At 39.6% G+C, this 24,893-nt stretch overlaps 1 protein-coding gene and 2 long non-coding RNA genes across 4 annotated transcripts in view; 1 reads left to right on the forward strand and 2 right to left on the reverse strand.

Annotated features, from left to right (window-relative positions):
• LOC144340372 (uncharacterized) overlaps positions 1 to 15,003 on the reverse strand; it is a 29,476-nt gene extending 14,473 nt beyond the window's left edge. The window contains exon 1 of the long non-coding RNA XR_013416438.1: positions 14,978 to 15,003. This is a non-coding gene — a long non-coding RNA (uncharacterized LOC144340372). The remainder of the gene's footprint in view (positions 1 to 14,977) is intronic.
• Positions 1,288 to 24,893, forward strand: part of GLO1 (glyoxalase I) — a 28,391-nt gene continuing 4,785 nt past the window's right edge. Inside the window, exons 1-6 of one of the 2 annotated variants that reach the window (XM_015136263.3) lie at positions 1,330 to 1,469; positions 18,881 to 18,934; positions 19,055 to 19,137; positions 21,505 to 21,645; positions 22,830 to 22,897; positions 23,610 to 23,699. In XM_015136263.3, coding sequence (XP_014991749.1) covers positions 19,076 to 19,137; positions 21,505 to 21,645; positions 22,830 to 22,897; positions 23,610 to 23,699 — 361 coding nt within the window. In that variant the 5' untranslated portion in view covers positions 1,330 to 1,469; positions 18,881 to 18,934; positions 19,055 to 19,075. 2 annotated transcript variants of the gene reach the window in all.
• LOC144340370 (uncharacterized) overlaps positions 16,017 to 24,893 on the reverse strand; it is a 47,619-nt gene continuing 38,742 nt past the window's right edge. Inside the window, exon 5 of the long non-coding RNA XR_013416436.1 lies at positions 16,017 to 17,349. This is a non-coding gene — a long non-coding RNA (uncharacterized LOC144340370). The remainder of the gene's footprint in view (positions 17,350 to 24,893) is intronic.

A 24,893-nucleotide genomic window follows, 5' to 3' on the forward strand; every position in this document is an offset into this window, starting at 1 on the left:
CCAGGCCAATCACAGCTCCTTCTTGGATTTTCCAATTTGATAAAATCCACGCTGGCTGGATAAAATCCAGCGCAAGAATTTACTCCCTCTCCTAGTGAGAGGACAGCTGCCAAATTTCTAGTCTCATGGAGCTGGTGTCTGACAAACTGAAGCTGAGATGCACAAAGAAGCTGAGATGAGAGATGGAGACCTCTTGGTGGTGGCCAGGTGGCTAGTGCCATATATATCCCTACCCAACCTCATTTTGGTTAGGTGAGCACCAGTCATTCCCATTTATTCTTTTAACAACAGGAAGTATTTAATGAGCATCTACTACTATGAGTCAGTCATTGAAGACACAGTGATGACTCAGCCTTCCAGTGAACACAAAATATATATTAACGTAAAAAGTACTGCAAGTTATGGATATTTGGAACCTAAGCAGACAAACCATGACTTAAATCTCATTTAGGCTGGGCACAGTGGCTACATCTGTAATCCCAGCACTTTGGGAGGCTGAGGCGGGAGAATCGCTTCAGCCCAGGAGTTGAGACCAGCCTGGGCAACATGGTGAAACCCCCATCTCCACAAAAAATACAAAAATTAACTGGGCGTGGTTTTGCGGCCTGTAGTCTCAGCTAATCGGAAGGTTGAGGCCGGAGGATCGCTTGAGTCCAGGAAGTCGAGGCTGCAGTGACTGCAGTGAGCTGAGATCACACCACTGCACTCCAGCCTGGGCGGCAGAGCGAGACTCCGTCTCAAAAAAAAAAAAAAAATTTAAAAAAAAGAAAAAGGAAAAAAAAGAAAACTTATTTAATTCTCACTAAATCCTGTTAGGAAGCTCAGAGAGAGGGTCAGTAATTATTGCAAGCTTCTGGCGCTAATATATAGCAGAACCAAGACTTGAACATAGGTTTTCGACTCAACAATTGTTTTAATTACTCTGTGTTGCTTAAACTGAGAAACCTCTGAATCCTTACAATTTTAAAAGAACAACTCACAGTTCTCAGTTTCCATCGGATTCAAATTTTCTACCAAATTGCAGCCCTGAGGTGTGAATGGTTACCAAACTTTAGTTAAACAAACAAAATTAGTTCATTAAATAACAGAGAAAGCACTCTGCCCAGCCTGCGTTTTTTTTTTAACGAGTTTGCCTCCTTTATGCGCAAGGCTCCTTGGGAGTTGTAGTCCGAGGCATAGTCCTGTGGGTGGAGGCGCTGACTCACTGGGACCCAATCAGCAGAGAGTCAACTTGCTCTCCGCGCAGCGATTGGCTGGAAGTCAGCGGTCGCCCGCCCACGGCGCCATCGCGCGGTCCCTAGTTAAGGCGGCACAGGGCCGAGGCGGAGCGTGGGTGACTCCTCTGTTCCTTTGGGTCCGGTAGTCTGTGATACTGCAGTGCAGACATGGCAGAACCGCAGCCCCCGTCCGGCGGCCTCACTGACGAGGCCGCCCTCAGTTGCTGCTCCGACGCGGACCCCAGTACCAAGGTGGGCGCAGGACCGAAGGGAACGGCTCCCCGAGCCCCGCTAGGCCGGGACCGGGCCGCATTCTATCCAACCCCATCCCGCCGCCGCTGCAGGTCCGCCGGCCTCGGGCGGGCGGACGGGAGCGCGCTGGGAAGAGGGATAATGGTGTTCGATGGGGCGATGGTGGGGCCCGCGAAGTGTGGAGGGGATCCGTTGCCTCAGCTGGTTTCAAAGACTGCGACCCTGTTTTGAATTGGCTTGTTTATGTTGCGACGGTGGCTGGAAGCCAGGCCAACCCGGGGTCAGGTTTCCCAAATCAGTCGCCAAGGCCCACGAGAACAGTAGTTTCAGAACTCCCAGAAATAGGTTCAAAGATGCCTGTCCTGTGCCAGACCTGCCCAGCCTCGTTTTTCCTTACCACCCTGACTCCAGTCTTAACTCCTGCAAACTAATTTGATCGCTTTGAGTTTAACCGCGCCCAGAATTTCACTTTTGCTTGCATGGCCTTTGCTGTGGGTCACAACCGCCCTTCTTGCCTTCCTCGTCTTGGTGGGGCCCAGGAGAGATTACAGAATCACAGATTTGGATCTGAAAGGAATCTTAGAAATTCCTTCTCTTACCCTCTCGTTTTACAGTAATGACCCAGTAAGAGAAATGACCTGTTGCATACGAAGGCTTTCACTTACCGAACATGTCTTTACTGAGTAAGAATCAGTGTAACTCACTCAGGTGGGGTGTCTCGGTTGCAATGTTAACATCAGACAGTTGGTGGGCGCGGTGGCTCATGCCTGTAATCCCAGCGCTTTGGGAGGCCAAGGCGGGCGGATCACGAGGTCAGGAGATCGAGACCATCCTAGCTAACACCGTGAAACCCTGTCTCTGTTAAAAATACAAAAAAATGAGCCGGGTGTTGTGGCAGGCACCTGTAGTCCCAGCTACTCCGGAGGCTGAGGCAGGAGAATGGCGTGAACCCGGGGAGATGGAGTTGCAGTGAGCCGAGATTGTGGCACTGCACTCCAGCCTGGGCGACAGAGAGAGACTCCATCTCAAAAAAAAAAAAAGATCAGACACAGTAACTGCTATTTATTCCAGTGAAGTCATCAGTGTCTATAAACGCCTTTGTATTTATTCATTTGACTACATCATTTGTAAATTCCTTGAAGATTGAATATGTGCTTCGTGCAGACCTCTAAAAGGGATAGATAAGTGGTCCATGACTCTGGTGCCTGCTTGTTCTTTACCTTCAGGGCAAAGAGTCAGACACCACTCATTGCTAAAACTTTTGACTAGCACCTGGTACTTGGCTTAAGAAGAATGTTAGTCATTGCAAAATTAAGGGGGAAGGTAAAAAAAATTCCCTGTCATACTCATCTCACTTGTATTTCCCTTAATATTAATACCTGGTTTTTTCATGTAATATAAATTGAGTCACTCAGTGTAAAATATTTTCCCAGATAACTAGGGGTTTTATGTAATGGATTATTTCAAATAAAAAGGATTCCAGGGAGATCTTTATAAAATATACTAAGAGTAAATGTCCTTGCAGCTTAGTTTACATTCCATAGTATCTAAATTTCTCTTGATGATTTGGAGTAATTAATTTTGAGGTCAGTAATTTTTGGCCATAGGAATACCACATGGAGACATAAAATGGAATATATAATAATAGCTGGTATATATTGAGTGTGCCAGGCCCTGGCTTGGTTTTTAAGTATATTGTTTAATTTAATCCTAATAACAACCCTATAAAGAAGGCATAACTTGGGCACATAGAGGTGTTGAGTGATTTGCCCAGGGAGGAGCCCACACCTCCAGCCTCCACCCTGTTCTGCTTCTGGGGTGCTGACTCCAGCAGTAATTTTGGAATTTGCTATCAGAGGAACCTGCTCCCAATATTTCAACGTAGGTTCTTTCTGTTTTCCATAAGTGTTGGCTGGCTGAGATATAAAGAGAGGAATTTTACAGCTGGGCCACCAGGGGTGACATCACATTATCAGTAGGACCGTGATGCCCCCTGAGCCTCAAACCAGCAAGTTTTTAAAGGGTTTCAAAAAGGGGAGGGGGGTGTAAGAACAGGGAGTAGGTACAAAGATTACATGCTTCAAAGGGCAAAAAGCAGAACTACTGATAAGGGTCTAACAAAGATCACATGCTTCTGAGGGAACAGGACAAAGGGCAAAAGCAGAACTACTGGTAATGGTCTATGTTCAGCAGTGCATCTATTGTCTTGATAAACATCTTAACAGAAAACAGGGTTCAAGAGCAGAGAACCGATCTGACCACAAATTTACCAGGGCAGTTTTTCCGCATCCTAGTAAGCCTGAGGGTACTGCAGGAGACCAGGGCATATCTCAGTCCTTATCTCAACTGCACAAGACAGACATTCCCAGAGCAGCCGTTTATAGACCTCCCCCCAGGAATGCGTTCCTTTCCCAGGGTATTAATATCAATATTCCTTGCTAGGAAAAGAATATAGCGATATCTTCCCTACTTACACGTCCGTTTATAGACTCTCTGCAAGAAGGAAAATATGGCTCTTTTTGCCCAACCCCGAAGGCAGTCAGACCTTATGGTTGTCTTCCCTTGTTCCCTAAAAATTGCTATTATTCTGTTCTTTTTCAAGGTGCACTGATTTCATATTGTTCAAACACACATGTTTTATAATCAATTTGTACAGTTAACACAATTATCACAGTGGTCCTGAGGTGACATACATCCTCAGCTTACGAAGATAACAGGATTAAGAGATTAAAGATGGGCATAAGAAATTATAGAAGTATTATTTGGGAACCGATAAATGTCCATATTAAAATGAAATCTTCACAATTTATGTTCCTCTACTGTGGCTCCAGCTGGTCCCTCCATTCAGGGTCCCTGACTTCCCTCAACAATTTGCCATAAAGGAAAATAAAAAACCTCAATGAAGGCTGGGCATGGTGACTCATGCCTGTAATCTCAGCACTTTGGGAGGCTGAGGTGGGTGGATCACCTGAGGTCAGGAGTTCGAGACCAGCCTGGCCAACATGGCAAAACTCTGTCTCTACTAAAAATACAAAAATTAGCTGGGCGTGGTGGCGGGTACCTCTAATCCCAGCTACTTGGGAGGCTGAGGCAGGAGAATCACTTGAACCCAGGAGGCGGAGGTTGCAGGGAGCTGAGATCATGCACTGCATTCCAGCTTGGATGACAGAGTGTGACTCTGTCAAAAAAACAAAAAAACCTCTATGAATTAAATTCAGTTTGACCACTTGATACATTTACACCATATGTAAAGAAGATGGTAAATACTTTGGGGATACTTGGATAAACAAGACGAGGTTCCCTCCCTTTACCAACTTATATCAACTCTAATACACAATGGACCTGGGGTTAGTGTGCTATTGAAATTATAAATCACCCTGGGATCACAGAGGAGGTAGAGGTTTTTAAAGGTAGCATCAGTGGAATAGGTTATGCACAGGATATTTGGAGCCTGAAGACCTGCATTTGAATCCCCACTTCTGTCATTGGCTGCAGACCTTGCCAGGGCACTTGGGCTGAGTTTGTAGAAAGAGCATAAACATATCTCAGAGAGCTGCTATGAGGATAAAATGACATGTATTATGTTCTCTAAACTATGAAGACTGATAGAATTCAAGGTTGTATTTCAGCTGTGGGGATCAGGGCACACATCAAAAAGATGGTGGTGATGGGCCCATGCCTTGATAGATGAGTAGGATTCCAACAGAGTACATGGGAAGGCATTCTAGATGAAGGAAACATCTTAGCAAAAATCTAGTTTTAGGATGGCAGAATTGCAATGCAGGGCAGGTACTGGAGGGTTACTTAAATGTTATTGGTTGCAGGTCAGGTTATCTCAGCAGTGGTGGGAAAGGCTAACATAGTAGGTTGGGGCCAGATTCTGGAGTCAGCTTTGAGTGTCGCATCTAAGGAAGTTAGATTTTATATAGATTAGTGGGGAATGAGTCAGGGTTTTGAAGTATTCTATAAAGTAGATAGGAAGGATCCAAGTCTGGAGGTGATTAGGCCACTTAAAAAGCTCTTCCAGAAGGTGAGATAAATGATGCGGGTCTCGTTTGTAAAGAAAAGAGCAGCAGTGGCACAAACTCAACTTGTTTTTTGATCATTAGCATCTTCATTGTAAAAGAAGTCCAAAGAATGTATGGCTATACCCATTTTGGGCAATCTTTCTGGGCTTTCTTTAAAAGGTCAGATTCTCTTGGCAACAGAGGGAGACTCCATTTAAAAAAAAAAAAAAAAAAGATCAGATTCTCCTTCCAAGTAGTGATCTCCTGAAGATCTTTCCTTTTTTACTGTCTGTATCTGTGTCCACTGATACAGTAGACAATGTCCTCAGTGTTGCTGTTATTTCTACCACCACTACCAATGTCTGTTTTCACATCATTCCACATATATATGAATATATATATATATGTGGGGCCCCTGTCCAATCGAGGTAGATTGGTAGAATTGAATGCAGTAGAAGGGAGAATAGGGAATGGAAAGGAGGAAGGAAGAAGGGCAATGGCCAGATAAATGGCTATTCTAGGCATAGAGAATTATAATATATACAAAGGCATAATGACATCAGAGAACTGAGGCAGGGGCCTACGGGTAACACAGTGAATGAAGTTATAAGCAGTGGGACTTGAGGGAAGGGTGATCAAAATAATCATTGGGGTACTCAAAGAAAAGATGAGAACTCCCATTATATTCATTTGTTTTTCTCACCCTGTAATGATGTCTATTTAAATGATAAGGGTATGAAATAGAAAATGTTTGAGATGACCAGTTTAGGGGAGTGGTGATAACCATTGGTGTTAGAGAAGTATACAGCTACATATGTGCTTGCATTTGGGACTGTCTCTCAAACGTGTTCGGGAAGCACTGCAGTATTGATTTTTAAGCCAAAAATGACATGACACGGTTTTCTTTATGGAAAGATCACCCCAAATTGCATGCACATAAGCCTACGAAAAGCAAAGAGGTAATAGTCTAGGCAGGAAGTAGTGAGGACTTCTTGCTTTCCTCAAGATACACTGAAGGCAGTTGAAAAGCTCATTTTTAAAAGTCCGGAGAAAACAACTTTGTTCACTTTTGTTTTGTGGAAGATATGACACCTAGTAATAAAGAGTTAACAAACCCTTTCCCCTTTTATGAAAATTTGACTTTTTGTTAACTCCCTAGTTTCCCAGGAAACAATGAAAAATCGTGTTTGTTGCTTATAGTAAAAATAACCCAATTGGTAAATTGCATCTGGAGAGGGAGAATTGTAAATACCTGAAAGGAAGCCGTAGCTTTGGACTTCCCTGATTGTAGTGACTCTTATAACTGTCCCTTGTGGAGATTCTGGAAGTTCTGCCTATGGAGTTGTTACTAGAGATACTGGCTCCTGTGGTACATGGGGCCTTCTGCCCTAGAGTGATTCTCATTCATATCCAGTGTGAATCTTCTCCCTGTACCTGATCTGTGTAGACTCCTGTAAGGACTCCCACTGAAGAGGAACACCTACCTGATACTTCTTTGTTGGCAATCTGTGTTTTTCTAACTGATACCCTTTTGAGTAAACTGGTACCATGTAAGGCCTATGGCTATGGTTGTCTTACAAGTCTGGATGTTTAGTTGAGCCTTAAGAAGACTTTTGGTTTGTCATAAATAGCTCTTATTATTTTGAGGTACGTTCCATCAATACCGAATTTATTGAGCGTTTTTAGCATGAAGGGCTGTTGAATTTTGTCAAAAGCCTTTTCTGCATCTATTGAGATAATCATGTGGTTCTTGTCTTTGGTTCTGTTTATATGCTGGATTATGTTTATTGATTTGCGAATGTTGAACCAGCCTTGCATCCCAGGGATGAAGCCCACTTGATCATGGTGGATTAGCTTTTTGATGTGTTGCTGAATCCGGTTTGCCAGTATTTTATTGAGGATTTTTGCATCAATGTTCATCAGGGATATTGGTCTAAAATTCTCTTTTTTTGTTGTGTCTCTGCCAGGCTTTGGTATCAGGATGATGTTGGCCTCATAAAATGAGTTAGGGAGGATTCCCTCTTTTTCTATTGATTGGAATAGTTTCAGAAGGAATGGTACCAACTCCTCCTTGTACCTCTGGTAGAATTCAGCTGTGAATCCGGCAAAAACTGGAAAAATTCCCTTTGAAAACTGGCACAAGACAGGGATGCCCTCTCTCACCACTCCTATTCAACATAGTGTTGGAAGTTCTGGCTAGGGCAATTAGGCAAGAGAAAGAAATCAAGGGTATTCAGTTAGGAAAAGAAGAAGTCAAATTGTCCCTGTTTGCAGATGACATGATTGTATATTTAGAAAACCCCATTGTCTCAGCCCAAAATCTCCTTAAGCTGATAAGCAACTTCAGCAGTCTCAGGATACAAAATTAATGTGCAAAAATCACAAGCATTCTTATACACCAGTAACAGACAAACAGAGAGCCAAATCAGGAATGAACTTCCATTCACAATTGCCTCAAAGAGAATAAAATACCTAGGAATCCAACTTACAAGGGATGTAAAGGACCTCTTCAAGGAGAACTACAAACCACTGCTCAGTGAAATAAAAGAGGACACAAACAAATGGAAGAACATACCATGCTCATGGATAGGAAGAATCAATATCGTGAAAATGGCCATACTGCCCAAGGTAATTTATAGATTCAATGCCATCCCCATCAAGCTACCAATGAGTTTCTTCACAGAATTGGAAAAAACTGCTTTAAAGTTCATATGGAACCAAAAAAGAGCCCGCATCTCCAAGACAATCCTAAGTCAAAAGAACAAAGCTGGAGGCATCATGCTACCTGACTTCAAACTATACTACAAGGCTACAGTAACCAAAACAGCATGGTACTGGTACCAAAACAGAGATATAGACCAATGGAACAGAACAGAGTCCTCAGAAATAATACCACACATCTACAGCCATCTGATCTTTGACAAACCTGAGAGAAACAAGAAATGGGGAAAGGATTCCCTATTTAATAAATGGTGCTGGGAAAATTGGCTAGCCATAAGTAGAAAGCTGAAACTGGATCCTTTCCTTACTCCTTATACGAAAATTAATTCAAGATGGATTAGAGACTTAAATGTTAGACCTAATACCATAAAAACCCTAGAGGAAAACCTAGGTAGTACCATTCAGGACATAGGCATGGGCAAAGACTTCATGTCTAAAACACCAAAAGCAACGGCAGCAAAAGCCAAAATTGACAAATGGGATCTCATTAAACTAAAGAGCTTCTGCACAGCAAAAGAAACTACCATCAGAGTGAACAGGCAACCTACAGAATGGGAGAAAATTTTTGCAATCTACTCATCTGACAAAGGGCTAATATCCAGAACCTACAAAGAACTCAAACAAATTTACAAGAAAAAAACAAACAACTCCATCAAAAAGTGGGCAAAGGATATGAACAGACATTTCTCAAAAGAAGACATTCATACAGCCAACAGACACATGAAAAAATGCTCATCATCACTGGCCATCAGAGAAATGCAAATCAAAACCACAATGAGATACCATCTCACACCAGTTAGAATGGCGATCATTAAAAAGTCAGGAAACAACAGGTGCTGGAGAGGATGTGGAGAAATAGGAACACTTTTACACTGTTGGTGGGATTGTAAACTAGTTCAACCATTATGGAAAACAGTATGGCGATTCCTCAAGGATCTAGAACTAGATGTACCATATGACCCAGCCATCCCATTACTGGGTATATACCCAAAGGATTATAAATTATGCTGCTATAAAGACACATGCACATGTATGTTTATTGCGGCACTATTCACAATAGCAAAGACTTGGAATCAACCCAAATGTCCATCAGTGACAGATTGGATTAAGAAAATGTGGCACATATACACCATGGAATACTATGCAGCCATAAAAAAGGATGAGTTTGTGTCCTTTGTAGGGACATGGATGCAGCTGGAAACCATCATTCTTAGCAAACTATCACAAGAACAGAAAACCAAACACCGCATGTTCTCACTCATAGGTGGGAACTGAACAATGAGATCACTTGGACTCGGGAAGGGGAACATCACACACCGGGGCCTATCATGGGGGGGGGGGGGGGGGGAGGGATTGCATTGGGAGTTATACCTGATGTAAATGATGAGTTGATGGGTGCAGCACAGCAACATGGCACAAGTATACATATGTAACAAACCTGCACGTTATGCACATGTACCCTACAACTTAAAGTATAATAACAATAAATAAATTAAAAAAAAAAAAAAAAAAAAAAAAAAGAAGACTTTTGGGGCCAGGCCTGGTGGCTCACGTCTGTAATCCCAGCACTTTGGGAGGCCAAGGTGGGCAGATCACGAGGTCAGGAGTTCGAGATCAGCCTGACTAACATGGTGAAATCCTGTCTCTACTAAAAATACAAAAGAATTAGCCAGGCGTGGTGGCACGTGCCTGTAATCCCAGCTACTTGGGGGGCTGAGACAGGAGAATAGCTTGAACCTGGGAGGTGGAGGTTGCAGTGAGCCGAGATTGTGCCATTGCACTCCAGCCTGGGCGACAAAGCAAGACTCCGTCTGAAGAAAAAAAAAAGAAGGCTTTCTGTTGGGAGCAGTATAACACTTTTGAAAGTTATTTGACAGACAAAGTAGATAGTCTCTAAAGGGAATTGGTCTCAGTCTTATTAAGGTTGAAACACAACACTTTTTAAACCAGAGAAATTTTTTAATTTCTGAAAACATGGCTAATGCAAGTGTGGAACTTCTCCTTTCTGCAGACTGAGGGTAGCAGAGGTGCTATGGTCTGAACGTGTCCCCTCAAAATTCATATGTTGAAATCTTAATTCCTGAGGCAGGTATTAGGAGGTGGGGCCTTTCAGAAAGTGATTAGGTGGGTCATGAGGTCAAAGTCTTCATGATTAGGATTAGCATCCTATAAAAGAGACTGTAAAGAGTGATCAAGCCCTTCTGCCATGTGAGGTCACAGTGCAAAGATACCGTCTATGAGGACAGAGACTAAATCTGCAAGTGCCTTGATCTTGGACTTCCTAGTCTCCAAACCTGTGAGAAATAAATGTTTGTTGTTTATAAGCCACCCAGTTTATGGAATTTTTGTTACAGCAGCCTAAATGGACTAAGATAAGAGGCAATGGAGATTTTAACTTTAAGTAAGATGTAACCTCTTACAAAGCTCTGTAGTAATACTTCTAGAGAAATAAGTATCTTCATCACTAGAAGCAAATTTGAGATTTCGTAGGGAGAAAACACAAAGTCAAACAACGTTTTTATCATTGTTGTGGCTTTTTGACCAGTTTTGATTCATCCTGAAAATAGACATATTGTAACCAAATACACTCATATCCCATTGTGAGAGGCAATTGTATAAAATTCATTTAGAGACTCTGCTTCTGACAAGATGAAGTAGACATACTTTTCCTTATTCCTCCTGCTAAGTACAACTAAAAACTCTGGACATGATATATAAGACAAATATTGGAAGACTCTGAAAGGTGGTGAGAAGAAGGTAGACTGGCTAGGGACCTTGAGACCCTAGAAACAACAAGGTGATGAGTTTCCTAAGTTTTCTTTTTGCCTAATATAGCCCAGACTTGAAGCTGAAGAAGCTAGTAACCTGGAAATGCTGATGGACATAGACCAAAGAAAAGCCTAATGAAAGCCTGCTCTCTAGCCACAGGATCTGGAAATGGGCAGTATTTCCTGGCAAGAAAGAAAACTTTTAGACAATAACTGCTCTACTCCAATTAAACTCCATAGAAAACACTGGGGCCTCAGTCCCACCCATGCCAGCAAAAGCTGAGTGGGGAGCCTAGATTTTCCCCCAACCCGATGTAATGAGCTGCCCAGCCTTCCCCTGCCAAGGTGAGTAGGGAGCCAGGACTTTCATCCTGCCAGGCCTTCCCCTCTTGGGGAAAAATCCCCTTTAGGAATGAGGAACCTAAAATTCCACCCCAACCCAGCAGTGGAAATATTTAAGATAATTATAAGTGGAAGAAGGTACAGGGATTTAAAGAGAGGTGAGGTTTCTGTACCTTGTTCAAGCTAATAAAATGATGTCACCAAATGACTGATAAGTTACGTGTGTGTATATACATATACACATGTATGTCTGTATATATGTGTATGTGTATATGTATATATATGCCATATGTGTATACATCTATAGTAGCACCTAGAGCCACCACTTAAAAAGCTATACAAAGAGATACATGCAAAAACACTATAGGTAAATCAAAATTGAATTTTAAAAATGTTCCAGTGACTCAGAGAAAGGCAAAAAGAAGAAAGAAAACATTAAAAAAGAAAGAACAAACAGAAAACAAACATGAATAAAATGGCCAACTTAAGCCCTAACATTTCAGTACTTACATTAGATATAAATACATTAATTAAGAGCCAGTGATTGATAGAGTGGATTAAAAAATGTGCCTTGGATGTATGCTGTCTACATGACACTCACTTCCAATATGATAGAGATGAGTTAAAAGTAAAAGGATAGAAAAGATAAATCATGCAGATATTCATCAAAAGAAAGCAGGAGTGGCTATCTTGATAAGAGATAAAGTAGACTTTGGAGCAAAGAAAATTACCAGACATAAGAAGTACATTAGAGAGTGATAAAAGAGTTGTGATTGACCAAGATGACATAGTAATTATAAATGTATGTTACTAAACAGCAGAGCTATGAAACACATGAAGCAAAACTGATGTAACTGAAAGGAGAAATAGAAAAATCTAAAATTATAGTTGGAGACCTCAACACTACTCTTTCTTTTTTTTTTTTGAGACAGGTATCACTCCTGTCACCCAGGCTGGAGTGCAGTGGTGCTGTCTCAGCTCACTACGGTCTCTGCTTCCTGGGTTCAAGGGGTCCTCCTGCCTCAGTCTCCCAAGGAGCTGGGACTACAGGTGTGCGCTACCACACCCAGCTAATTTTTGTATTTTTTGTAGAAATGAGGTCTCACTATATTGCCCAAGCTGGTCTTGAACTCCTGGGCTCAAGCAATCCACCCACCTCGGCTTCCCAAAGTACTGGGATTACAAGCTTGAGCCACCATGCCCAGCCAACACTCCTCTTTCAACAATTGATAGAACTAGACAGAAAATTAACAAGGAAACAGAAGAACTCAACAATATCATCAACAAATAAGATCTGATTAGTATTTGTAGAATGTTCCACCCAACAACAACAGAGTTCCCCTTTTTTTTTTCAACTATCTGTAGAACATATACCAAAGTAGACCATGTCCTGAGTCCTAAAGCCAACTTCAGCAAATTTAAAAGAATCGAATGATATATTCTTCAGCCACAGTGGAATCAAACTAGAAATCAGTAGCAGAAACATAGTAAGAACATCTTCAAGCACTGGGAAACTAAACAGCACACTTCTAAATAAATTTTCCATGGGTCAAAAAGGAAGTCTTGGGAAATTTTTAAATATTTTGAGCTGAGGCCGGGTGCGGTGACTCATGCCTGTAATCCCGGCACTTTGGGAGGCCGAGGCGGGCGATCACGAGGTCAGGAGATCGAGACCATCCTGGCTAACAGTGAAACCCCATCTCTACTAAAAACACAAAAAATTAGCCGGGCGTGGTGGTGGGCGCCTGTAGTCCCAGCTACTCGGGAGGCTGAGACAGGAGAATGGCGTGAACCTGGGAGGTGGAGCTTGCAGTGAGCCGTGATCACGCCACTGCACTCCATCCTGGGCGACAGAGCAAGACTCTGTCTCAAAAAAAAAAAAAATATATATATATATATATTTTGAGCTGAATGAAAATGAAAAAGGGATCGTAGCTAAACAGTGCAAAGGGGGAAATTTATAGCACTGACTGCATACATTACAAAAGAGGAAAAGTCTCAAATTAATAGCTTAAGCTTCCTCCTAAGAAACTAGAAAATGAAGAGCAAAATAAACCCAAAGGAAGCAGAAGGAAGGAAATAGAAAAGCAGAAATTAATGAAATTAAAAACAGAATATCAGTAAAACAGAGCTGGTTCTTTGAAAAGACCAGTAGAATCGACAAACCTGTAGCAAGACTGACAATGAAAACAAAGAAGCACAAACTACCAATATCAGGAATGAAACAGGGGATACACTACAGACCTTTCTGACGTAAGAAAGATAAGGGAATACTAAAAACAACTTAGTATACATAAATTTGACAACTTGAATTGGACAAATTCCTCATCCAATATGAACTCATATGATGAGTCCTATAACTTAAGGCAATTGGATTTATGATTAACAAACTTCCAAAGAAGCTCTGTCCAGACCCAGGTGATTTCACTGGAGAATTCTACCAAATGTAAAAGAAGAATTAACATCAATTATACATAACCCCTTCCAGAAAACTGAAGACAGGAGAACACTTCCCAATTCATTTGATAAAGCTAATATTACCCTGATACCAAAAACAAATGAAGACAGTACAACAAAACTACAGACCAATATCTCTAATGAATATAAATGTAAAAACCCTTGACAAAATATTAGTAAACAGAATTCAACAATATATATAGAAAGAATTATACACCTTAAGCAAGTAGGGTTTATATCTAGGGTGCAAGGCTGGTTCAGTATACAAAAATCAGTCAGTATAAACCACCATATTAAAAGGGTAAAGAAGAATCACATGATCATATCAGTTGGTACAGAAAAAACATTTGACAAAATTCAACACTTATTCATTTTTTTTTTTAAGTTCAGAAAAAAATAGGAATAGAGGGGCATTTCTTTAACTTGATAAAGAGCTTCTCCTGAAAAGTTAGAGCTAACATTACACTCAGTGGTGATGCTTTCTCCCTAATTTTGATAATAAGACAAGGATGTCTGCTGTTACCACTCTTATTTGACAAAGTTCTGAAAGTTCTAGACAGTGGAGTAAAGCAAGAAAAGGAAATAGACATATAGGTTGGAAAGGAAGAAGTCAAACTGTCCTTATTTGAAGATGACATGATTGTCTATATAGGGAATAATAAGTAATTTACAGAAAACTCTCAGAATTCATAAGTGAGTTCAGCAAGGTTGCAGGGTACAAAATAAACATACAGAAATCAATTGCATTTCTATATACTAGCAAAGAACACACAGGCACCAAAAATTTTAAAATACAGTACCATTTACAATTGCCCAATAAAATGAAATAATTATATAAATCTAGTAAACATTTACAGGACGCATATGCCGAAAACAGCAATGGTGATGCAAAAAGTCATAGATCTAAATAAATGGAGAGATTTATTGTGTTCATGATTGGAAGACTCAGCATAGTAAAGATGTCAATTCTCCCTAAATCAATATACGTGTTTAACACACTCCTTATCAAACTTTAAAGACAGAGACAGAGTTATTCTAGATTGAAAGGCAAAACAAAAAAACTAGAATAACAAACAATTATGGAAAAGAATGAAGTGGGAGGAATTTGTCTACCTGATTTTAAAACTTACATAGCTACAGTAGTCACTACTCTGTGGTATTGGCAGAGCGATAGAACATTGAAACACAATAGAGAACCCCAAAATATACTCACACTAGTATGCCCAACAGCTTTTTGACAAAGATGAAAAGCAGTTCACTGGAGGAAGGATAGGCTCAACAAATGGTGCTGAAGCAATTGGACATCCTTAGGTTAAAAATGAAGCTGTACCCGATTCTCATCCCTTATGCCAAAAAAAAAATCCGTTTACTGGTGCTTAAAGGGGCCTTAATCCTTTGGTTCACATCCTTGCCTCACTTTTTTTTTTTTTTGAGACGGAGTCTCGCTCTGTCGCCCAGGCTGGAGTGCAGTGGCGCCATCTCGGCTCATGCAAGCTCCGCCTCCCGGGTTCCCGCCATTCTCCTGCCTCAGCCTCCCGAGTAGCTGGGACTACAGGCGCCCGCCACTACGCCCGGCTAGTTTTTTTGTATTTTTAGTAGAGACGGGAGTTTCACCGTGTTAGCCAGCATGGTCTCGATCTCCTGACCCCGTGATCCGCCCGCCTCGGCCTCCCAAAGTGCTGCGATTACAGGCGTGAGCCACCGCTCCTGGCCCCTTGCCTCACTTTTATAGTTTTGTAAGGATTGTATTGTAGGCAGGTAGGAAATGCACTAGAAATATCCTTAATTGTACCTTTGAAGTTTTCTTGGCCGGGCACAGTGGCTCACACCTGTAATCCCAGCACTTTGGGAGGCCGAGGCGGGTGGACCACAAGGTCAGGAGTTCGAGACCAGCCTGGCCAATATGGTGAAACCCCATCTCTACTAAAAATACAAAAATTAGCCAGGCGTGGTGGCAGGCGCCTGTAGTCCCAGCTACTCAGAAGGCTGAGGTAGGAAAATAGTTTGAAACCGGGAGGCAGAGCTTGCAGTGAGCCAAGATTGCCCCACTGCCCTCCAGCCTGGGTGACAGAAGGAGACTCCGTCTCAAAAAAAAAGTTTTCTTACAGTAGTTTTGTTAATTAAATTTGGAGAGTGACACTTCCCCTCCCCTTGAAAAAACCTTATTATTTCTATTGTTCACCTTTTGATAAGGCAAGGCACAGGAGCAAATCTTTGTCACCCAGTAGCCATCCCAGTAAAACCAAAGATAGTTTAGGCATAAAAGACATCTTATTTGTATTGTTCTAAATTTAGAGCATGATAAGGGAAAGACACAGTTAAGTTAAGGACTGTCAGGTGAGACAAGACATGAGCATAGCATAAATCTTTTTAAAACAGGAGATACATGTATTTTAAACGATATTTTAGAACCATACCAATACACAGCAATAATTTTTAGGAACTTAACTTTTTACAACAGAAACTTTTTCTCAAGATCATGCAAGTGTTTACAAGAGGCACAGGGAGTTAACAGACTATTTTGGTGATATAAATAAAACTCTGTTATCTGAGCATAGAATAACTTGATCATTTTTTTAAAAATAAGCCCTACTTGTTTTTATATCCATTTAACAATTTGTAGCAAAGGATTTATAAGCCTCTATATTGTAAATAAATTCACTAACATTGAATATATCTTACTTTTTTGGCCACGTATACACTTTTTAAAGTGAATGTTAATATTCTTTATGTGTATGTATTTAGGCAGATATAGTACATAGTTCTCTTAATAATAAAGTTAAAGGCCGTAACACTAATTTTAAGATATAATTAATCTCAATAGCATATTAAGTGATATTTGTTTTCATATGCATATGTATATATGTATTACATTTTTAAAACTTAATATACCATTGTATATATTCCCATGCCATTAGACTTAATATACCATCTGTATATATCTCCATGCCATTTAATGTATCTCTACGCAGCATTTTAAATGTTGTCCATAATATTCTATTATACCTGTGTTATACTATCTAGCTATTCCTTTGTTGTTAGAGGAAGTTAGTGGTTTAAAAGCAAGGACTTTGGAATCAGATTGCTTGGGCTGGAATTTTTTCTCTGCCACTTACTTTCTCAGCAGTAAAATGGGGATGATAATAATGTGTATCTCATGGGCTTGTTGTGAAGATTACATGAATTAGTTTCTGTGAATCTCTTAGAACAGCATCTGGCACATAGTTATTGTGTAAGTGCTGTGATGGATGCCTTTGTACATAAATCTTTGTCAGAGTATTTCCTTAGAATTTTAGAAAGAGAACATCTTGGTCAAAGAATATGAATTCTTAGACTGAGGCAGGTGGATCATGAGGTCAGGAGTTCAAGAACCAGACTGGTCCTGATCATGAGGTCAGGAGTTCAAGAACCAGACTGGTCAACTAAAAATGCAAAAAATTAGCCGAGCGTGGTGGTGCGTGCCTGTAGTCCCAGCTGCTTGGGAGGCTGAGGCAGGAGAATCGCTTGAACCCGGGAGGCAGAGGTTGCAGTGAGCCAAGATCGCACCATTGCACTCCAGCGTGGGCAACAGGAGTGAAACTCCATCTAAAAATAATAATAATAATATTTATTAACACCCGCAACCTACATTGACTGTACATAAGACTTAGTCCTGCAGGTGGCTTCCTCAAGCAAACATTGTAACCAATAGAGAAGCAGCTACCACTCATATTAGCTGGGAAAGAAGGATGTTTGTTATTTTGGTAGTGTTCACAGTGCCTTGTTTTAATATATGCTTAGACCAGAATATGAAGTGGATATAGTCTTGCTGCCTTAAATTTTTTTTTTTTTATTTTGGTATCACATCATGGCAGCCACAGAGTGACTTTAAATATGTTCAACAGGAGAAAACCAAGGCCCAGGTGTGAGTACCAGGCTAGCACTTGGATGTGCAGAGCTACTTTTCTCTTTCTCAGCTGCTTGATAAAACCGAGACCTTTAGGACTGTAGCATCTGACTGAGAAAAGCTATCCAAATGTTCTAGAAACATGTAACCTGCCTGGTATGTGATTATAAGCTGCAAATAAAGAATTTAATTATTATATTTATTAGGATCAGTTTTAATGAGATAAAGTAGTTTTTAGGCTAGTTTTGTTTTAAATGAGAATTTTAATGCTTAAAAGACTATATTTCATTTACTTGAAATTTAGCAAAAGAGAAAAATATAATTTCCTAATGATGCTGAATGAACTATATTTGTATTTTATATGATGTGGGTTATATAGGAGAAAAATAACATGTGGCTCCAAAAGAAGAGGTCAGAATTTTCAGGCCTGTTTTGTCAAGCCATGGGTATAACAGAAAAAAAAAAAAATCTGTTAGGAAGCACCAGTGAGGTTCACAGACTCATGTTCTGGAAGGTACATACCAATGGTAAAGGGAGACCAAAAATTAGAGGCCTCAGACAGTTAATTACTTAGTGTTAGCTTCTTATCTATAACATGGGATATGAATATCTATCGATAGTGATACCATGTAGAGTTATTATACATAGTTAAGTCCTAAGTCAAATTATTAATGCTATTAATAATCTTAACTCCATGAATTTACATACCTTCTACCCTTTCCTCAGTTAAGCCTTCTGTTTCCTGGTAAATAAGTTGAACAGTTTCCCAAAGGTGTTAGCAACAGTAACCCTTTTAGTTATTTAGGAGTCTAGGATCTTGTGAGCAACTCTTTGCCAATTTGCATGGTCACCACTAAATGGTTCTAGAAGGGCATTTATGCCTTCATTCAACAAATTATAGTGATCAAACTCTATGTGTAAAATCAGTGTCTTGATTTGGGTAGCCCCAAAGCAGACTAGAGAGAAAGTTGTGGTTTTAAGTCGTTTGAGAAGGAGTCCCAGAGAGCTCTGTGGAGTTAGGGAGAGAGGGTGATCATAGGTGTATACAAGTGGATTACCAATGTGGGCAACTGAGGTTTAATCCTGCTGGGGATTCTTTGAGGGATTTTGTGGTACCTGCCTCCGAATTGTCCCACCAAGGGACAAGGATGCCAGGTTTTTTATCCACCATCGGTTGAAGGTCATTTCTGCGGTGTAAACTTTCTGACACTTTGGACTTGTACCACACAGGGGCCTGCAACCAGAAAACACCACTGGGCAGAGAGCCCTCGCAAGTTGTAGGTGGTAAGTTAACAATTGTGTTATAATGGTGGACTGTTTTTGTATGTTGTTACAGAGAGCACAATTAATATTAGTAATAAATGGTAAAAGTGAAAGATGTTTAATATAAATATTTTTCCATAGGATTTTCTATTGCAGCAGACCATGCTACGAGTGAAGGATCCTAAGAAGTCACTGGATTTTTATACTAGAGTTCTTGGAATGACGTAAGTCAAGTACTTAGTGGCACCTTAATGTTTAAATATATAGCTTTGCAAATCTAGAGAGTGTTTTCAGACCCATCTTAAAGTTTGTTTCAGAAGTAACAGAAGTTCTTTTGGCCAGGAGTCTGTGATTAGGCCTGGCTGGACCGGGCTTCTCTCTTAAGTTCTTTTTCTTCTCTATCCCAGCCAGCCTGAAAGGGCAAAACAAGACAAAAATAGTTGAATTTTCTCCAGCCTCCCTTCTCTGAGAGCTCCCAGCTAAATCCTTAATGTATTCAGACCGCTTTTGATGTTCTGGCCACTTTTAGCCTCTTGTTTACTTCAGAAAAGTTATAGATAATAAGGACTTACAACTTAGAAAACCAATGGGTTTACTTAAAAGTAACCATCTGTTCCATTTTTCTAGGCTGTGTTTTCTTTTGCTCAACAGGTCATATCCACTGATCTTGCAATCCTAAAGCATATTTATTTGTTTATTTTTCTTTTTTTCTCCAGCTTTACTGAGGTATATTGAGAAATAATTTTGTCACAATGTTGATTTGTTTCCCTAAGTTATGTGAGCATTTTGTTTTTGATCATATAGATATATGAATAATAAAATAATCTTTAAATTTAGTGCCTAGAAAACCTCCATTCACATTGAGAGAAAAATTTAAGTAATGTATGTCTATATTTAGAAAATTTGACCAGTTCAGAAAAATACAAAATGAAAAGTGATGGCTTCCCTCCCCAAGTTCTTCTCCCCAGAGATAACTGCTGTTCAGTTTATTATTTTTTTCTAGAAAAAGGTATTATGAATATATTTATAACATATTTAAAGGACAAAATGAAATCAGATTTATTGAACACTTTGCCAGGCACTTCAAATGTTATTTTGTTTAGTCTTCACATCAGTCTTAGGAGGTAACTTTTATCCCCATTTCACAGATGGAAAAAACAAAGCTTAACAAGATGGAGTTACTAGCTCCAAATCCCATGGTTGACATATGGCAGGGCTGGAACCTGTATCCATTGTCTGATGGGCTCTAATGTTGACTTTGTGTGTGGAGCCCTCCTATTGGAGGGTATAACTTGGGTACAAGTTGACAGTAAGCTGGAAGATTTGCACAGCTGAGAAAAGCAAGTTGCAACAGTTTCATTTCCTTCAGTCCCGTCTGATTGGTCCATAAGGGTTGTGTAGTCTGCTTTAGTAGGTGCAGAGATTGTTTTGCATGATTGGAGTATTTGAGGTGTTTGATACTTTATTATAAACATGTTAGAGTAAATCTTATTTGTGATAAGTCAATGCAAGGATCTAAGTGGGCCAAGGCATATTATATAGCAGTGATAATGAAATAAAAGATTGGAAGCAGAACTCTAGAAACTTACCATTTGCTATATGCTTCAGCCATTTGCTCTTATTGATTATGAACAAGGTCATCTTTGAGCATTTAATCCTGAATAATCTAAAGAAAATCATATATGCATTCTCATGCCACCTTACTCCTTGCCAAATAATCCTACACTATTTAAAGTCACTTAAAGTTCAGGACTTCAGTTATCTTTCTTAAAACCTCAGGATTCATACTTCATTCACTCTTTCTCTCCTATCAGTCTCTTCTACTGTCTCCTTCCCCTCAGAGAAGCGTAAGTCTTCTCTGTTCTAGAATATTCCTTGCCCTCTGCTCCCTTGCCCACCTCCCCATTGTCACTGTCATGCTTGCTACTGTTTTACCTGCTCACCTGCCATTCTTTCTCCCCAGTACAGTATAATCCAGCTGATGCTTTCCCATGCTGCTGACATTGCTCTCATGGGACCTTTCCATATCTCATGAGCTTTTCTTAGTCTTAATATGGTTTGATCTTTCTGCAGTATCTGATACTGTTAGCCACCTTACTGTTGACATTCACGTCTTCTGTGATATTAGTCTGTCCTTCCTCCTTTCTTACCTTAACTTCCTTTCGTAGATGTTTTGGCATAGTAAGAACACAGTAAATGTGTTTATTTAACTGAATGATATATTTATATATGTGTTTGTATGTGTGTATATATATGAAATAACAAGGTTCTTTATATTTTTCACTACAAATAAACAGAATTATCTTTTGGAGATAGCCGTTTCTATTTATTAACAAGTACCATAATTTCAGCTAAATGTTATATTTAAATAATTGATGAATTATAGAAGTTTTTATTTTTGTATTTCAAATAGTTACAGACGCATTTTTAATACTTTTCACTGACTTTTCCTCCTGCTTCTTCCATTAAAATAGGCTTACTACATATAGCTCTTCTTTTTAGTAAAACTTGAATATTAAGTTATGTTGATTATAGTATGAATTAGCCTTTCCTGTTGTTAATGATCCAGGCTTGTTGTTTTTTCATTGCAGGTTAATCCAAAAATGTGATTTTCCTGCTATGAAGTTTTCACTCTATTTCTTGGCTTATGAGGATAAAAATGACATCCCTAAAGATAAAGAGGAAAAAATAGCCTGGGCGCTCTCCAGAAAAGCTACACTGGAGCTGACACAGTGAGTATGAGTTTCTATATTTGTATATATTTTAGATTTTTTAAGGTAGTTTTTAAAAATCTTTTTTGTTTTGTTTACTTACCAGTATAATTCAAACCAGGTCTGCCTAATCACTTCACATTTGTAATAATATATTGAAGTGTTTTTCATGCGTCTTTTGATCTTCATATTGTTCTTGGGCAAATGAGATTTTTTTTTTTAGAGACAGGCTCTCTGAAGCCTCTAACTTCTAGGCAGTCCTCCTGCCTCAGCCTCCTGAGCACCTTGGACTACACATGTGTGCCACCACACCCACCTAATTATTTTTGTTTGGTTTTAGTAGAGGCATAGAGACAAGGTCTCACTATGTTGCCCAGGCTGGCCTCAAACTCCTGGCCTCAAGTGATCTGCCCACCTCGGCCTCCCGGACTGCTGGGATTATAGGCATGAGTCACCACGCCTGGCCCATTTGTCTTTTAGATAGAGAATATAAGACCCTGAAATTGTAAGATATTTGCCTGATTGTCACTAACTAATGTTTAGGTACTATAATTAGTCTTTCAGCATCCAAAAATTTATTCTTTTATTATTTTGCTACATTTTTGATCTAGAAATGTGATATCATATGTTCCTTTAAAAACTCTTCAAACCATTTTGTAATAATTAACATTCAAATTTGATATTTTTATAACATGAACACTTAAAAATGTAGGCAATTTCTTTACGTTGTTTATCTGCACACTTTAACAACTACCAAAAGAGATTGGTTTCAGAGTGTGTGATTTCTCGTGTGTCCCTTGATTCAAAATAAAGTTTTGGAATCAGGCAGACTTAGATATGAGTCTGTGACTCTAAACAAGTAAGTGGCAGTTTCATCAATAGAATGGAGATGTTCACATCTAGCCCATGGAGCTGTTTTAAGGCTTTAAATGAAATATAAAGTACTGAGCACAATAAATGAGCATTGTTATTATTCTCATTATTGTTCTTGTCCAGTACCTGTATTTACTGTCTCCTTAGCCTAGTTAAAATCATATGTTGCCCATTTGTCCTTTCTATAGTTGAACACTTAATATTTTTGTAGCAGGGGTTAGGCCAATTATGTAAAGTAGCATAGAAACATGGTAAGATTTCAAAGACGTTACTTTCTTTTCAGAATATCTATTCCCTAGGACATTGTAGCTATGTTTTCCTTCCTTTTGTAGCAACTGGGGCACTGAAGATGATGAGACCCAGAGTTACCACAATGGCAATTCAGACCCTCGAGGGTTTGGTGAGTTTGCCTGTGTGTATGTGATATATATAGATTTGTGTGATTTTGTATTACGTGTATAACTATGATTTTAATAAACTTAAAACATTAATGTCCTAATTAACTATGATCAATTTATTAGAGATATGATTATTTTTATTTTCCACAAATAATCTTATTTAGGAGTTGTTTAATTTCAGAGTCTCGATCTAAACATTACGTTTACTGTCTCACCATGATTTACTTTTAAGTCTCAGAATTAATTTCCAGTAGACTTTTTTTTTTTTAAAAAAAAAGCTATAGTTAATACTAATCCCAGTTTTTGCGAGCACATACACTTCTGCCTTGCTCTCCAGTCTCTCAATCAAGACGACAGTATTGCAGGCTTCAGCTGGCTCTTGTAGTCAATGCCAACTACAAACCTATTAAGTATTAGTAAACGATTACTGTTTTTTGGTGTAGATTATTCTTAACTGATTAGACTGTATATGAGCTGATATTGGTTAATTTTAAATAACTTATAATTCAGGGCAACTAATTAACTACTTATACCCAGCCCATTAGACCTATATTTGTTCTTTAACATATTATAGATTTTGAACCTACCTAAGTTTGTTCCTAAGTGCCTTATGTTTTGAAATAAACAAGTTCTGGGAGCTAATTGTGGTACTTGGACACCCTGTTGTAATTATTTCTTCCTTCTCTCTGCTTTTTTCGGGGGGTACCACGTAAGGTCACATTGGAATTGCTGTTCCTGATGTACACAGTGCTTGTAAAAGGTTCGAAGAACTGGGAGTCAAATTTGTGAAGAAACCTGATGATGGTGAGTCTACTATTTACTGTGTTCAGGCCTGTCTTTAGTTAATAGTTACTAAGCACCAAGAGACGCCACTGTTGTAGTAAAACCCTTTTGGCTACAAGTAACAGAAGTCTCCATTTCAACCAGATTTTTAAAAAAGAGAAATGACTGGAAGAATATCCGGGTATCTCAGGGAACTGAAAGACAGCAACTAGGGTGGCTTTCCAAGGGACTAGACACAGGACCTGGAGAGCCATCAAAACCCTAGGCTCCCTCTCCCTCTCCCCGACCCCACCCCTTTCTGTCATTGGCCACCAGCTTTCACTATCAGTGTGTATCTTTCCACCCAAAAATAAGTTCCTTAAAGTCAATTTTATCTGATGTTCATATAACGACACCAGCTCTCTTTAGTTCATAATCACATGGTGTTTCTTTTTCACCTTTTACAACCTTTGTATGTCCTTATGTTTTAGGTAGGTTTTTTGAAATAGCATATGTATGGATTTTGCTGGGTTTACATGTATTGTTATTATTTTACTTTGATCTCTTTCTGAAATATTTCAAATTAAAATTGAAATACTGAATATTTCAGAGTCTCAATCTAAACATTTGAAATATTTCACTGTTTAATTTCACCTTTTTTAAAAAAATTTAAATATTTAATAGCCAGTGCTGGGTGAGATGGCTCCCGCCTGTAATCCCAGCACTTTGGGAGGCCAAGGCGGGTGGATCACGAGGTCAGGAGATCCAGACCATCAGGGCTAATATGGTGAAACCCCGTCTTTACTAAAAATAGAAAAAATTAGCCAAGCGTGGTGGCATGCCTGTAATCCCAGCTACTCAGGAAGCTGAGGCAGGAGAATTGCTTGAACCTGGGAGGTGGAGGTTACAGTGAGCCGAGATCGCGCCATGGCACTCCAGCCTGGGTGACAGAGCAACACTCCATATCAAAAATATATATATATTTAATACCCAAATCTTGTCCCCAATAGGAAAGGAATTTGCTTCACTCCATCCTCATTGTGTCACTATTACCTAGAGTGGGATAGTATTGATTTTATTTTTTAAAGATAATAATACATATATCAAGGTGTTTGATCACTTTCTCATTTATCTCTTGTAGTGTCTCCTTTGAGACAGGATCTCACTCTCATCCAGGCTGGGGTGCTGCAGTGGCACTGTCATAGCTCACTGCAGCCTTGAAACTCCTGGGCTCAA

Source organism: Macaca mulatta, chromosome 4 (assembly GCF_049350105.2).
Source record: "Macaca mulatta isolate MMU2019108-1 chromosome 4, T2T-MMU8v2.0, whole genome shotgun sequence".
NCBI lineage: Eukaryota > Metazoa > Chordata > Mammalia > Primates > Cercopithecidae > Macaca > Macaca mulatta.